The 15,314-nt window shown below is 40.2% G+C and overlaps 1 protein-coding gene across 2 annotated transcripts in view; it reads right to left on the bottom strand.

The window, feature by feature from the left end:
- Nucleotides 1-15,314, bottom strand: part of LOC120547952 (regulating synaptic membrane exocytosis protein 1-like) — a 150,262-nt gene that overhangs the window by 54,214 nt on the left and 80,734 nt on the right. For both annotated transcript variants that reach the window (XM_039783784.1, XM_039783783.1), the window contains exons 6-9: nucleotides 14,386-15,077; nucleotides 4,611-4,651; nucleotides 3,116-3,229; nucleotides 2,656-2,755 (exon numbers count right to left, since the gene is read on the bottom strand). In XM_039783784.1, coding sequence (XP_039639718.1) covers nucleotides 2,656-2,755; nucleotides 3,116-3,229; nucleotides 4,611-4,651; nucleotides 14,386-15,077 — 947 coding nt within the window. The remainder of the gene's footprint in view (nucleotides 1-2,655; nucleotides 2,756-3,115; nucleotides 3,230-4,610; nucleotides 4,652-14,385; nucleotides 15,078-15,314) is intronic.

Below are 15,314 nucleotides of genomic sequence, written 5' to 3'. Positions count from 1 at the left end.
ACACCTGGATATGTTTATTTGTGAACCATTCCATTGTAGATTTTGCTTTATGTTTTGGATCATTGTCTTGTTGGAAGACAAATCTCCGTCCCAGTCTCAGGTCTTTTGCAGACTCCATCAGGTTTTCTTCCAGAATGGTCCTGTATTTGGCTCCATCCATCTTCCCATCAATTTTAACCATCTTCCCTGTCCCTGCTGAAGAAAAGCAGGCCCAAACCATGATGCTGCCACCACCATGTTTGACAGTGGGGATGGTGTGTTCAGGGTGATGAGCGGTGTTGCTTTTACGCCAAACATAACGTTTTGCATTGTTGCCAAAAAGTTCGATTTTGGTTTCATCTGACCACAGCACCTTCTTCCACATGTTTGGTGTGTCTCCCAGGTGTCTCCCAGGTTTAAACAACACTTTTTATGGATATCTTTAAGAAATGGCTTTCTTCTTGCCACTCTTCCATAAAGGCCAGATTTGTGCAGTATACGACTGATTGTTGTCCTATGGACAGAGTCTCCCACCTCAGCTGTAGATCTCTGCAGTTCATCCAGAGTGATTATGAGCCTCTTGGCTGCATCTCTGATCAGTCTTCTCCTTGTATGAGCTGAAAGTTTAGAGGGACGGCCGGGTCTTCGTAGATTTGTAGTGGTCTGATACTCCTTCCATTTCAATATTATCGCTCTGCACAGTGCTCCTTGGGATGTTTAAAGCTTGGGAAATATTTTTGTATCCAAATCCGCTATAAACTTCTCCACAACAGTATCTCGGACCTGCCTGGTGTGTTCCTTGTTCTTCATGATGCTCTCTGCGCTTTACACGGACCTCTGAGACTATCACAGAGCAGGTGCATTTATACGGAGACTTGATTACACACAGCTGGATTCTATTTATCATCATTAGTCATTTAGGTCAACATTGGATCATTCAGAGATCCTCACTGAACTTCTGGAGAGAGTTTGCTGCACTGAAAGTAAAGGGGCTGAATAAATTTGCACGCCCACTTTTTCAGTTTTTATTTGTTAAAAAGTTTGAAATAGCCAATGAATTTCGTTCCACTTCATAATTGGGACCCACTTGTTGTTGATTCTTCACAAAAAATTACAGTTTTATATCTTTATGTTTGAGGCCTGAAATGTGGCCTGAAAAGGTCAAAACGTTCAAGGGGGCCGAATACTTTCGCAAGGCACTGTATATATATATATATATATATATATATATATATATATATATATATATATATATATATTTTATATATTATATTAGTGTAAGAAGTTGGACATGAGGGCTGGGTATGAGTGAGAGTATCAGACAAATTTAGGAATTATTAATCTTTATTCTATATTCTTTGTTTTGTCAACAAAACCCATAAAAAGACCAAACCCCACAATGCGTTAGTCTGCTTCTCAATATTTTCCAGCTTTCCTACCCAGCCCCAAACCCATTCATGGCAATTTTTAAAAGCCGGTCACAAATATATAATTTCATTCTTAAAAAGGCTTGGTAATTTTCCTAAAATAGCTGGGCACTGTGGTTTTTAAACAAACGTTACACAAACAGGAGGGAATCGTGCATTTGTTGGGGACTATTTTTAGCTGCGGATTGATACACATTTGGTTTGCTAGTGAGTATTTGGGGTTAGCAGGACAACATGTGGGATGGAGTCAAAATGTGCTCATGGTAATAATAAGAATAAGAAAAATAATACATCAAACTGATGTAGCGCTCCTCAAAGACGCTTTACATACAAATAAAAAAATTACATTTATGTCTACTGCTTGTTTTTTTTTCAATTTAAATAAAATAGCAAGATTAGAGTTGATACAAAAATAAAACCATGGGGGCGGGGGGGTTGAAGTCTGATAAGGTCATGTGACTTAGTGCAACAGTGTGGCTTATTGATCTGTTTTAATACCCCACTGACACTGAATCTTAATCCTACATCCTGGACTATATACCTGTCCTCTGTACATTCTATATATCCTGCAACTTTTGCACATCCCTCAACATTTATTGCACATTCATACAGATTTTTTCTTAAAGCTATAGTGCATAGTTTCTGTCGCCCCCCATGAGGAATTCTAAGTAATGACAACAACACTGTCATGATACAAGCCTTCTGTCATCGCATCGCGCACAGCCCCCAGCCCTCCTCCACACAGTTGCTAGTAGTCAAGGAGGACACGAAGGATTAAAAAAACATGAACTCTTCAGAAAGAGGTCATTATCTTCACTCGAGCTTCTGCGCGGGAAAGTCGCCAGACGCCACAATCTTATGAACAGTCATACTGAGAAATCCAGAGAGAGTTGTGTGGAGCTGATAGTCTTAATCAGCTTTGTAGCAACTCATTTCGCACAGGCTTGAATGAAACGGGCATTTAATAATATCAAAACGTTACACACTAAAGCTTTAATGTTAAATCGTTATATATTTGTGTTATTTGATCCTGCATTTATTCTTTGTTTATTTTATATTAATGTTTAATATGTTTATGTACGCACCAACAACCAGGACAAAATCGTCATAAGTGCTACTTGCTTGGCAATAAATCCTTTTCTGATTTTCTTATTTCTAATTTTAAAGGCCTAATGTTGAGATCATAGTGACTTTGTCAGTCTTTGTCAAGACCTTCAAACACTGTAACATACATCACGGTTTAGATTACCTGCTCTGAGATGTCCCACCACGTCAGCCAGGCTCCCCTTCTTGACTTTAGTGATGAAGGCACCTAATCTCCCTGACTCTGTTATTCTGCCTCCCACCACCTAGAGACAGAGAGAGATTAGTGTCATATGATATCAGTCATAATGTATATGGGGTAAACAACGGTGACTGAATACCGTTACAATAATTATAACACAAACCATAAATAAGCAACACTCCGTGTGTGTGTGTGTGCAAGCTATCCCCAGGTTTCCAGAAGTTAAATTTAAGACATTTTAAGACCTTTTTAATACCATTTAGAATGAAATTTAATACCAACTTCATGAACATACTGCCAAAAGTATGTAGGGTATAATGAAGAAGAAGGAAGAAAGGATTTTAGGCTAATATTATTTTTAAGACATTTTAAGACCCCGCATGTACCCTGGTGTGTGTTTGTGTGTGTGTTTGCCTAATCTGACCTTTAACCCCAGCAGTGCTCCGGCTTCTTTAGGCATGGTGGCGCTCCGTTTGCTGAGGGTGATTCTTCCAATCAGATGATCTCCCTCCTTGGACGGCTGCCAGGTTACAGGATGCTGCAACAGGAGACAACAAGAGATATGTACTGATGCACACACTGACACTGAGAGGACATATACGCCAATATATACACAGGAATACAAAATCACAGACTACTGGAGAAATATTAACAGTTTTGAATGTGATGATACTGATTGATAACATGTTGTTGCCTGTGTTTCCTGGCTAAATCGGGACAAATGTGCACTGCTTTTCAATTTCATTATTAATGTGGCTAAATGCATGTCTGGGTGTCTACACACTCTGGGTTTATTTACATCTGAATTGAATGCATGTTCCCACTGAGGGTCGCAACAGTTTACAGCATTTTAATAGGCATCACTTACCTAAAGTTTCCTATACCCGCTATCACCAACTGATATAGCATAACAGTCATTCAACATTAAGTCTGTAAAAGCCTTTTACATTTGCTGGTGTTAACACCCAGATCTGCTAGGCATTCTGCTGAGCAAAGCTGTCATGTGTCTTACATTAGTGGAGACAGAAGTTGTCAAGAAGCTGTAGAATTCTCTCTGACCAGAGTTAGTGCGTTTACATGAACAGCAGTAACCACGGTATGTTCTACCTCCGGTACAGTAGGTGACGCTCTGAGTCTCTGCGGCAAAAAAAGTGAAGGGACCGAGCAGCCCACGCTGCGGCCACTGGCTAACGTTAATGTTAGTTAGCTAACATAGTTAGCTTGTTAATTCCACCCGACACTGGTTACAGAAATAATTAGCCAAACATTTTGTCAGACATCTGGCGGGAACACCGTGCTTTCCTACGCTGTGACAAGAGTGTGTAAATGAAAATTTTACTAATTTAGTGGCCGCTCGGTGAAATTTTTACATAGGTCAACCGGAAGAAAAAGCAAGTTGTGCGTTGGCTGAGCGCCACCTACTGTGCCGGAGGCAGAGTTACACCGTCATTCTTCCCATTCTTCCCCGCTCATGTATACAGGCATTAACTCAAAAATAGCACCAAATTGTTGTACATTTTTTGAAAGTCTTTTCAAATGTTAAAGTGTCTTAACATGAATCCAACATATTATTGGCAAATATAAATCAACCTATTTGTGAAAAAAAACACAGTGATGAAAGGCTTACTGGCCTATTAGGTAAGGTAGTCACTAAGATCAACAGAAACAGTTAATACTAAGGCTTCACTGTGCCATATGTATTTTTAACATTAAACTTGATTTATAAAATCATGCCAACAAATATTTTATTAAATTAAAGTACAGGACTCATTGGTTGAGAAATGTGCACCATGACAATGAGGCACTTTACAGCACCAATGGCACTCTTGGCACAATCTGGGTCCACTTAATGATCTGAAAACGTTCAAGCTGAATATGAATAACATCAGATACAAAATAATAATAAAAACATGACTTACATGCCATACAGTGGGGTCATGGGGGTAGCACTCCCAGTCACCTACAAGAGAAAAGAGACTGGCTCAGATACTGTGCATGAAGCAGAGACGATAACCTCCTGCATATCCCTATAACACACACACACACACACACACACACACACACACACACACACACACACACGCATAAAGCAGAAACTGTATACACAGCACATACCAGCCTGAGTCCTCTCATACACAGCTGAGCCAAATTTGGAAGGTATTTGTATATAGTGGAGAGGGTTAAGTTTATTGAATTTTTAGGCCTGGGCTAGAATTAGAATTGTATCACTGCAGTGGCAAAGTAGCCTTTTAAAATGCTTGAAATCCCTCCCAGATATTTTACAGATTAAATGTTGTGGAATTACACCAGGGGTACTGCAGTGTTGTCAGGGTAAATACAAACTTTGGTAAATGATGACCGAATGTTGATGATCATTATGAAGCAAGTGTTCTGACATAGCATCTGTTATGATTTGACACTATAAATTAAATTAAATCAAATTGAATATGTTTCCTTTGTATTATTTTCTCTATTCAATTATACTTTTCACCTCTTATAAATACAGAGGCTAGAGTGTGCCACAGGAGGAGCCATAGACTTTGATCATGTTTAAATAATTTATCAATTTCAAAAAGCTGTTATAACTTGAGTAAATACATTTGCATTCAACTAAAAAAACTAAAGTAAAGCTATAAAAAACAAAATTACATTATTAATCAAATTATTATTTATGTATTAATAATTGATTTTAAAACAGTAATGCAATGGTAGTGCAATTTTAGATTTTTCTTATAGTTATATTTCATTTTAATCAGTTAGAAAAAAAACTTTATGAAGATAAATATAAAATAAAAAAAATATTAAACGTGAATTAACTGGTTTGTATTACATTTACTGATGTGTCTGCCTATCATATGCCATTTTACAATTAGTTTCCTGCTTTAAAATATACATCTTGTGACATCTTTAATTAAAAAAAGTTCTCTTTAATATAAAAAAGTGTAATTAACGAGACACAAATTTGACAAAAAAATCCGAAGTCAAGGTCCACTTAATTACCAACTTTTTCTGAAGCTGCAGGGAGGACCTCTAGCTCACCCAGTAAGAGTGTGTGCCCCATGTCGGCTGAGTCCTGCAGTGGCATGGGTTTGAATCCAAACAACTGCCCTTTGCTGCGTGTCATCCACCATCTCTCTCCCCCTTTCCTGTCTATCTACTGTCACTTGTAATAAAGGGAAAAAGCCCCCAAAAAATAATCTTTAAAACAAACTTTTTCTGAAGCTGTCAACCCTATTATATAGTCCTCATCATTCGATGGACAAGGCTAAAACTCCTAAAAGTGCTATGCAATATCAACAGATCCATCTCTGGGACAACTGAGCAAGCTCCATTCACTGATGAGGACAGGGTAATACGGCTGAAAGCATTGGAAAAAGCTGGTACGGGGACTTTAAGTGGATTGTTTTGCTAAGTATTTCTAAATAAAATCCTATATTTTGGTAGATGGCACAGTTTCACTTCAATTCATTCAGGTGCTTTTTAGTAATGGCAAAGCCAGAGTAAACTGTACTGTATGTATGCAAACACAATTTAACAATCATTTTCTCCATTGATTTTTTTTTCTCAGTATTAACTGTCTTTCAGGGAGTTCTTAACATGAAGTTAGAACTGGTGCATTTTCTTCATGTTCAGTGGAATATTTTAGACAATTACACAACATATTTTCAATTGTTCAGGCCCGTCTCCCGCTTTGGGCCTAAAACACAGGCTCCTCCGTTTTATACTGTCAATGCTCTGTACACATGGGCCGAGGGGCGCTGTCGAAATGTGTGCAGGATCCCGACGACACTGTTATGACACAGAGTAAAACAGAGCCAAGCATTCCTACGAGCCAGGAGACTGTGAGGTTAATGAGTTGTGACAACTTATAGTGACATTATGTAATCTTAAAGCAAATGCTCTGACGATAGACAACTGAGTTCTCTTGAGCGTGAACGTGATTTTTTTGCAGTGGGTGGGCCATGTTGGTGAGTCTTGTGTTTCTAGACTTACAAGGACCTGATTGAAGAAGAAAGGCTATCAAAGTCACTATGGAGTCAGGACCACCAGAGTGACTTTTTGTGAGGAAGATAAGGGTTGTATGAGATTTTAAAAACTAATACATTCATAATAGTTTGATACATTTTTGATTAAAATGTATGTATTTTGAATGTATATATGTATGTATGTATGTATGTATGTATGAATGAATTAATGTATGTATGTATATATGTATGTATGTATGTATATTATGTATGTACTGTATGTATATATGTATGTAGGTATGTATGTATGTATATTATGTATGTACTGTATGTATATTATGTATGTACTGTATGTATATTATGTATGTACTGTATGTATATTATGTATGTACTGTATGTATATATGTATGTAGGTATGTATGTATGTATGCATGTATGAATTAATTAATTAATGTACTGTGTGTATGTATATATGTATGTATGTATGTATCTATGTATATTATGTATGTACTGTATGTATATTATGTATGTACTATATGTATATATGTATGTATGTATGTATCTATGTATATTATGTATGTACTGTATGTATATTATGTATGTACTATATGTATATACGTATGTATGTATGTATCTATGTATATTATGTATGTACTGTATGTATGTATTTTATATGTTGTATAAAAAAGGAGGGTGTTTGTGGTGTTCTAAAAATCAAAATAGCAAATCTATGATGGAAAGAAGTTTGTTTAGTAATTGTTTAAGAACTTGGGGGCCTATAAAAAGGTTCATGAGCCAGAAAAGGTTGACAAACTCTGGGATAAGGAATTCTAAAGTGAAAGGTGCATGTTTTATGATGTGTTATGATCTTTGTGCTGTGCTTTTTCCTTCCTTCCTTCCTTCCTTCCTTTCTATCAGAGAATGAGTTGAGTTAGTAGCGTGTGTTTGTGTGTAGGAGGATACTTGCACAGATCATAATAGGATCTACTGTACTGTGACTGACTGCATATTTGTGTGTGAGTGTGTATGTGCGCGTGTGTGAGTGTGTGTGTGTGTGTATTTTCCTGCACTGATCTTACAATGATTTACATGCCTGGGTGCTTCTCGGCTGCCAGCAAGCACATCTCCGAGCTGACCTGGTCTCAGTCTAGAGCTAAAAAAGGAAGCAGTGTCTCGCTGCCACGCTGGTGTGTTTAAAACCTGGCCTGACAGAACACTCTCATCCTAAACCTCCACTTGATCAATGTCACAGAGACTGGTCTGGGTCCTGGCTGGTGCTGCGTGCAGGAGCGATTCCAGTTTTTTTTGATTGGGGTGGCATAAGGGGGGAAACATTAATTGGTCATGTGACAATGACTGGGAAGACTGGCAGAACAGGCAGCCAAGTGACAGTACTCTGATCCAATGGAAATCACAGCTTTCAGATTAACATCACTCTAGCCCAATGGATGGGGGGCGTGGGGGTTGGTATAAATCATATTTCTGGGGGGGGGGGGTACAGTGTCACCACGTTCCCCTCTTCTAGCCCCTCATCCTGGCTGCGTGCACCCTCTTTCTCATCAGAAGAAGAAGAAATTGTATTATCTGTCACATACAATCGTACAGTACTCTTTTCGCACACTGTGCTCATAAATCATTTTTCCGGTTCGCGCACGTATGTTATTTTTAAAGATAACGTTATATGATCCACTAGTCTCGATAGCAGTATCGATAAGCTCGGACCTTACTGATTTTCAGGTTTTGAGAAATTTGGAACCGGGTCCTTAATAGAACTGGGTCTCGAGACCCATCCCTACTCTCACCCGCCCCAAGCACTGAACATGGGGGGGACAGGGCTTTCTCCGGTGCCACCCCGTCCTTCTGGAACTCTCTCCCCCAACGCCTCAGACTTTACACATCACTTGCTAAGTGACTCCAAACCGCACTCAAAACGCCCAAAATCTGTTTAAAGCTCCTTTTAGCCTGTAACCAACTGAGCCATTTCCATTTGTTTCTATCTTGTTACTATGCTGTTTTGCTGCACCTTTTTCATATTCATCTCTAATTGTAAGTGATGTTTTTATACTGATCTTGCTATTTTTATATTCCCTTTGAGTACCTTGTAAAGCGCTATATAATCTAAATGTATTATTATTATTATTATTATTATTATTATTATTATTATTATTATTATTATTATTATTAGTGAAATTCTCTACATTTAACCTGTGCATTAGGAGCAGTGAACAGAGACATAGGCCTACAGGGTCTGGGGTGCAACTTGGGGTTCAGTGTTTTGCTCAAGGACACTCCGACAGGTGGCCGGAGGAGCTGGGGATCGAACCGCCAATCTTGAGGACCGACCCACTCTACCTCGGAGCCACAGCCACCAGAACACACGTTATTGATGAAAGTGGCAAATACTGTAATAAAGTGCTAAATGTTAGAAAAATAATGTATGCTCATTTTTAGAGCTGCAAAGATTAATCGATTAATCGATTAGTTGTCAACTATTAAATAAATCGCCTATTTTGATAGATATTTTGTCATTTTATATGAAAAAAATCATCAACATTTTCTGATTCCAGCTTAAATATGAATATTTGTTTCATTCCTCTGTGACAGTAAACTGAATATCTTTGAGTTCTGGGATGGGAGAAAAACATGCTCTGGTTTATTGGCATTTCTTTAAACCAATCACAATCATCTTGGTGCTAGGCACCGGGAAAAGCCCCGCAAAATAGCCTCGGGAAGGAACTTGTTTTGGTGGAACATGTAAACGTTCAAAAGTTGTTTTAGTCGTGCAACAGAAAACTCAGATTGGACAGATAGTCTAGCTAGCTGTCTGGATTTACCCTGCAGAGATCTGAGGAGCAGTTAAACATAGTCCTCACAAATCCACCGGAGTTTAGAATGCCAACACAAAGGAAGCCCAAGCCGATGGATATCCGGCCTAAATGAGTGAAATGTGACGGAATTTCCGTTGGCAACAGAGCGATCCCGGAAGTGGAACATCAAGGATATAGGCTTTGGGAAACAATGATCAACATTTTCTGACATTTTATAGACCAGACAAGTAATGTATCGAAAGTTTGTTACTGTAACACACTGGTTCCCAAATTTTTTCTGCAGGGCCTGTCTGCTTTATTAACGTTTACCTGGCATCCTTTGACAAACTTGACCATGCTTTGACCAGCAGAACCATGCATTTTTTATATATATGTTATATATATATTTATATATAATATTATATTATATTATTTTTTATTTTATATTACATCTATTTTGCGTTGCCCCCAACAGACACACAGACACACAATTTGGGAACCACTGCTGTAACATATCATCAAGGGTAATTAATCAAATTTTAATGGAATTTTGATCCCAATTTCGATTTCAGCTCCTTACGATCACAAAAACAATGTAATCGATTATAATCACTGCATTTTGCAAGTAGACTCTTATATTGTCTTCTTCTGAATGAGAAAGGTGTGTACATCTCTGGATGGGATTAAAACATTTTGACGATCATTCATGTGACCAAAAAGAAGCAAGATTCTTACTTTTCAATAGGAATAGTGTAATTTCTGAGGATGGACGATGCATGTCTGACATTTTTATCAACATTGAGTTTCTTTTTTGTGGAAATGTCATTAAAAAAATATGCAGTTAGGTTAGTCTCTGCTAATCAGAGATGGGAAGTAATGAAGTTACTGTACTTAAGTAGATTTCTCAGATATTTTTACCTTACTATTTATTTTTGTGCCGACTTTTTACTTTTACTCCTTACATTTTACAAAACTGGCTCGTTACTTTAGTTTCAAATTATTTCAGTGGAGTTACCGTTATTATTTTTTGCGTCATCAATACCGAATTCAATCTAATTGGATGGGAATATACGTTGCACTTGACACACCACTACAAGACGACTCGACAGATTCGGCGGTATTGATTCACAGCAAATCATTGCGGCTTGATGGCGGTAACGTTAAGGGGAAGATTAAAAAAGAGAAACTGGATCTTTTAATTCTCACAGAATCACAATTGAATTCATATCTTGCTACTCAGTCAGAATCTTCTTAACCTGGAGTCCCAGTCTCTGTCACAATAATCATATATGTCATGTTTTAGGCCTATTGGCAGACATCCATTTAAAATGTAGCCAATGGCATATAAAGAGCCTTTTTCTCCAGGTCCAATGAAGTTTCTCAGCTTGCACTCTAGTAACATTTGTGTGGTCCAGGTAGCTTTGCATAAAAAATAGTTGTCATTCGCAAGGCTACTTTTACTTTTATACTTAAACTGTAAATTTCCAAGCCTGTTACTTTGTTACTTTTACTTGAATAAAGAAGGCAAATCAGTACTTCTATTTGAGTACAGGAAGTGAGTATTTTTGCCATCTCTGCTGCTAATGGTATTTTATAAACGTGTCTCACGATTCAAGAAGAACTAATTGAAAAAAAATGTTGATGACTGTTAAAAGCCATTATCAGTAAAATGCTAAAACCATGATATCACATAAGCGTGACAGCTCAATAACTAGATTGACACAAATAAATCTAAACTAAAGGTCCACTTATACATAGCATACTGTATCTTTCCTCTTCAGTAATATTTCCCAGCTCGGCTGTCTACAGCCTTGCAGCAAACCTTCAGTAGTGCTATCCTAGTTCCATGTCTAGAATTAAACAATACTAGAATATTACTCCACCCTTTGCTAGACTGATTTAGCTTCTTTCTTTTTTTTTAGCACAGTTGAGCCACAGTGCCTTGAAATGGTTAGTAGTGAAGTGACAAAACCCAGCTTGGACATGACAGTAGCGTGTACACAGGCTTGGGGAAATAGTTGGCTATGTGAGGCCACACACGGTCAACGCTGGGATCAACCGGGGTCAAACTGCCCCATCATGGACACACTAACATGCACACACATGTACGCTTAGTGTGGGATTGCCCCCCCCCCTCAGGGCTAAGCTGAAAACAATACAATATGACACATAGGAAAGTGTTGGGACACACACACATGGGCTCGCACACACTCTTTAACACTCTTTTTAGCAGCGGCTCACTTTGACATTCAGACCGCCGGCTATGACCCGCTGCACGCACTGTACACAGAAGTTGCGGGAGGTGCAATGTTTCTGCAAACACAACCATACGACAGCATTTAGAAAGCATCTAAGGTGCTAATGTTTTCAAGTAGCTTGGTGTGTAATAACTTTCAAGAACTGCAAGCCCGAGCAAGCAGTTTTTCCCCAAATCAGCCGGTATCAGAGCAATCTTACCTGTTCTGATCACTGAACGCAGAGAGTTTAAGTAGAGCGGCGTCTCCAGATTCAAGTCTGAATGAAGAAGGCACACTGAGACTAAACAGCTCTGTCCACTTCTTACAATCATTTCCCATGACACAGTGTTACAGTGGGAGTGTTTAAACTCACACACACACACACACACACACACACACACACACACACACACACACACACACACACACACACACACACACACCAAAATTGCAGTGCCTCATACCTCATACACAAGAACTGTAAATTCTGTTAGTAAGATTCGGTCAATCATTCTAATGGCCTTATCAGGCTCATTTACACAGTGTAGTTGTAGGAGACACCTTCCTCCTGGCTGGGTGCCTTGAGGAATTAAACCAAATAAAAAATGTATCAAGACAGGTAACAGTTAAAATATGTCAGTGCACAGCTGCAGTGATATGTCTGTATGTAGCTTAGCATTAGCCAACAGTATCAGTATGGTGTGCACTTAGTGCCTCATGCAGGAGGAGGTGAATGGTCCACCGATGCATACAAAATGCTTCCACATGAAGCAAACAGAGTTACCTATATGTTTGTTTACTTCCTCCCCTGTGTCAGATATGACATAAGAGCGTCGCTATGAATGGCAATTTGTCTTCTGTAAACTCATAGCCGTGTCCAAATTCCATACTGCATTCTAATTGTTAGACAGGCTTTGAGTCTGTTGAGTATTTTACACGAGAGTGTAAAAATAATGGACGTAGCATCAGTGACGTCACCCATTGTTTTGTGGACTGCCGTTTCGAAGCCTCAAGTTTGACAATTTGGTTGTCACCATCTTGGTTTTTTGAAACCGGACGTGACAATATTTGGACGAGAGGGTGGAGCTTGGGAGGATGACCAGTGTTGTCTAGGGTTGAGATAGCGCTGCGCTAAGCTAAACGCCGATTTTTAACCAGCTGAAATAAGTCATCCGGCGGAGTTTTACCAGCAGTAACAGCGGACCTACGGGTACTGGCGCCATGTGCGGAAGTACAAAGAAAATCAGCAAATTACCAGCTAACGCTAGCACCTAGCTAAGCCTAGCAAGGTGCTACCAAACGCAGGACAAGACATTTTTAGGCAACCAAAATGTTCCGATCAACTTTGATGCAGTGAAAACAGTTTAAGTCAAAAACATGGACAACATCCAAAAAACAAGTTCAGGGCTATTTTAATGTACACAGTGCCATGGTTAGCATTGCTAAGCCTCTATCATGATTAACAGGTCAGTGTGTAGACATGCCCTAAAGCATCCCCTGCTTTATTGTCTATTTTAAAATAAATGGGATCATAAGTGGAGTCACGCCCTGCTGGAAATTAGATAGAATGCAGGTTTAAGGCACTTCCACATTGGCTTCACTTTTCAGACCCGGAAGCTTCGTCCATTGTTTTTTACAGTCTATGCCTCAGACTGGAAAAGAGACAATATTAAGTATGCTTAAAATCTGTATGCAGGCCAAAAAAAACATTAGACTTTTAAGTGTGCTTTTGACACTATTGTCACACAATGCACTGCACAAATAGTATGAAGAAGCTGCTCAAAGCTGCAAAAACATAACAATTTGCTGGTGGTGGTGAGGCATCTATACAGACACATCATGGAAAACAAAAAAATAAGTATGAACTTCTTTGTGACATTTAAAGATGCAGTAGGTAAGACTTATAAAACTAACTTTCTGTCATATTTGCTGAAACTGACCCTATGTTTGAGTAGAACTACATTAGGCAGGTAATTAAAAAAGAAAAATAAATCCAGCTCCTCTGGCACCACCTACAGCCTGTAGTGCGATTTGCAAAAATCCACAGCTCCCTGTTCAGATCCTCCAATCAGGGCTGGGTGTCTAACTGCATGTCAATCACTGCTCATCCACACACATTCATTCTCCCTTGTGGGGGGAGGGGCTTAGGAGACCGTTTGGGCTTCAGTCCTGGATCTTCACAATCCTACCTACAGCAACTTTAATTGGCATTCAAAAGTCACAATTTGACTGACGTCTGTCGGTGCACTAATTCTATCATTTCTTGTCAGGACCCTGGATGGTATATTATGTATACTGCTGGAGCCCTTTTAGCGCTGGATCTTGACATATAACCTCAAAAGACAGCTTTAGGGTGGAGCATGCTGGTCCTATAGTGAATCTTTAGAGCAAGGACAGGACATGTGCATCAGATGTCATGTCAGTTTAACATGTGATCTGAGAGATATGAGTGGTTGTTACGGTGTTTAGTGTTAACCTGTAGTGAAATAGAAAGTACCTCCCTGGCCTGAGCAGTGTAAGGTACTGCCATAAAGCAGTGTTGAGACAGACCATTCCCTCAAAGTTTTTGGATGGATAAACAAATTAATGAACTGACAGATGTCAATACTTTCTATATCCTCCCTGGCTGAAATCAACAACAGGTTATTTCATGGACAAAAAGTGATGATTGATATTGTCTCTCACCTCTCTCACTGACACTTTCGATCTCAGCGTCCTCACAGCTGCTGTACTCGGGCGTGGTCCCTCCCTCCTCCTCTGAACTGCTGACGCTGGTTTGCCTCTTCACTCCGGCCCCCAGCCCCCGTTTCAACTTGTAGGGCCTTGGCGGTGGCGGACGCAGAGATTCCGATTGGTCAGAGCTGAGCGAATCATTACGCAGCATGCTCTCGGCCTTCTCCCGTTTGGTCCGTCTCGCTACGGGTCCCTGGCCGGGGTTCAAGCCAGGGCCCGAACCCCCAGGCTCTCGGAGTTCAGGGGGAGGGGGCTGCTGAGCAAGGGTGTGTTCATGTGGCCCGCCAACCCCGCCCACCGTCCTCTGACCAGGCCGCACGCCATCCCCAACGTCCCCTACTACGCCACGACCCTGCACAGGCCCAGGGTGGCCCCGGCCTCCAGGAGGGACCGGCCCTGCTTGGCGAGGGGGGGCACCGCTGTGGTCCATTTGGTGGTAGCCCCCCTCTTCTGTCCGTCTCACTCCACCATTTCCCCCCACAGGATCATGCTCCAGAGAGCGTCCCTTTGTCAGCCGCCGGCTTTCCCTGCGCTCCCTGGACTCCCCCCGCATGTCCCGGTCCATGGAGACCTGGGTCTGCAGCCTGGCCTGACCTGGCCGGCGCTCTCCGCGACCAGCTCCTCCTCCTCCCCTTCCATTTCTCCTGGGGAGCAATCAATATGGGGACGGAGAGAGAAAGAAAAGAAACGGTGAGAGCCGTTGGTATTTAATTTCCGGCACATAGATCACTGGATACTGTATTTAAGATATTTGTATTTAGCCTTATTGAACATCGATCGATCGCTGCATCAGTAGATGCGCCGGTTCCTTCAGGTTTTGTGTTGGCCAATCAACTTTTGTTAAAGAAGCAGCCTAGGGGCCACCTTCAGCACCGACATAA

This window comes from Perca fluviatilis, chromosome 19, assembly GCF_010015445.1.
Source record: "Perca fluviatilis chromosome 19, GENO_Pfluv_1.0, whole genome shotgun sequence".
NCBI lineage: Eukaryota > Metazoa > Chordata > Actinopteri > Perciformes > Percidae > Perca > Perca fluviatilis.
This window is presented reverse-complemented; position numbering and strand designations above follow the sequence as displayed.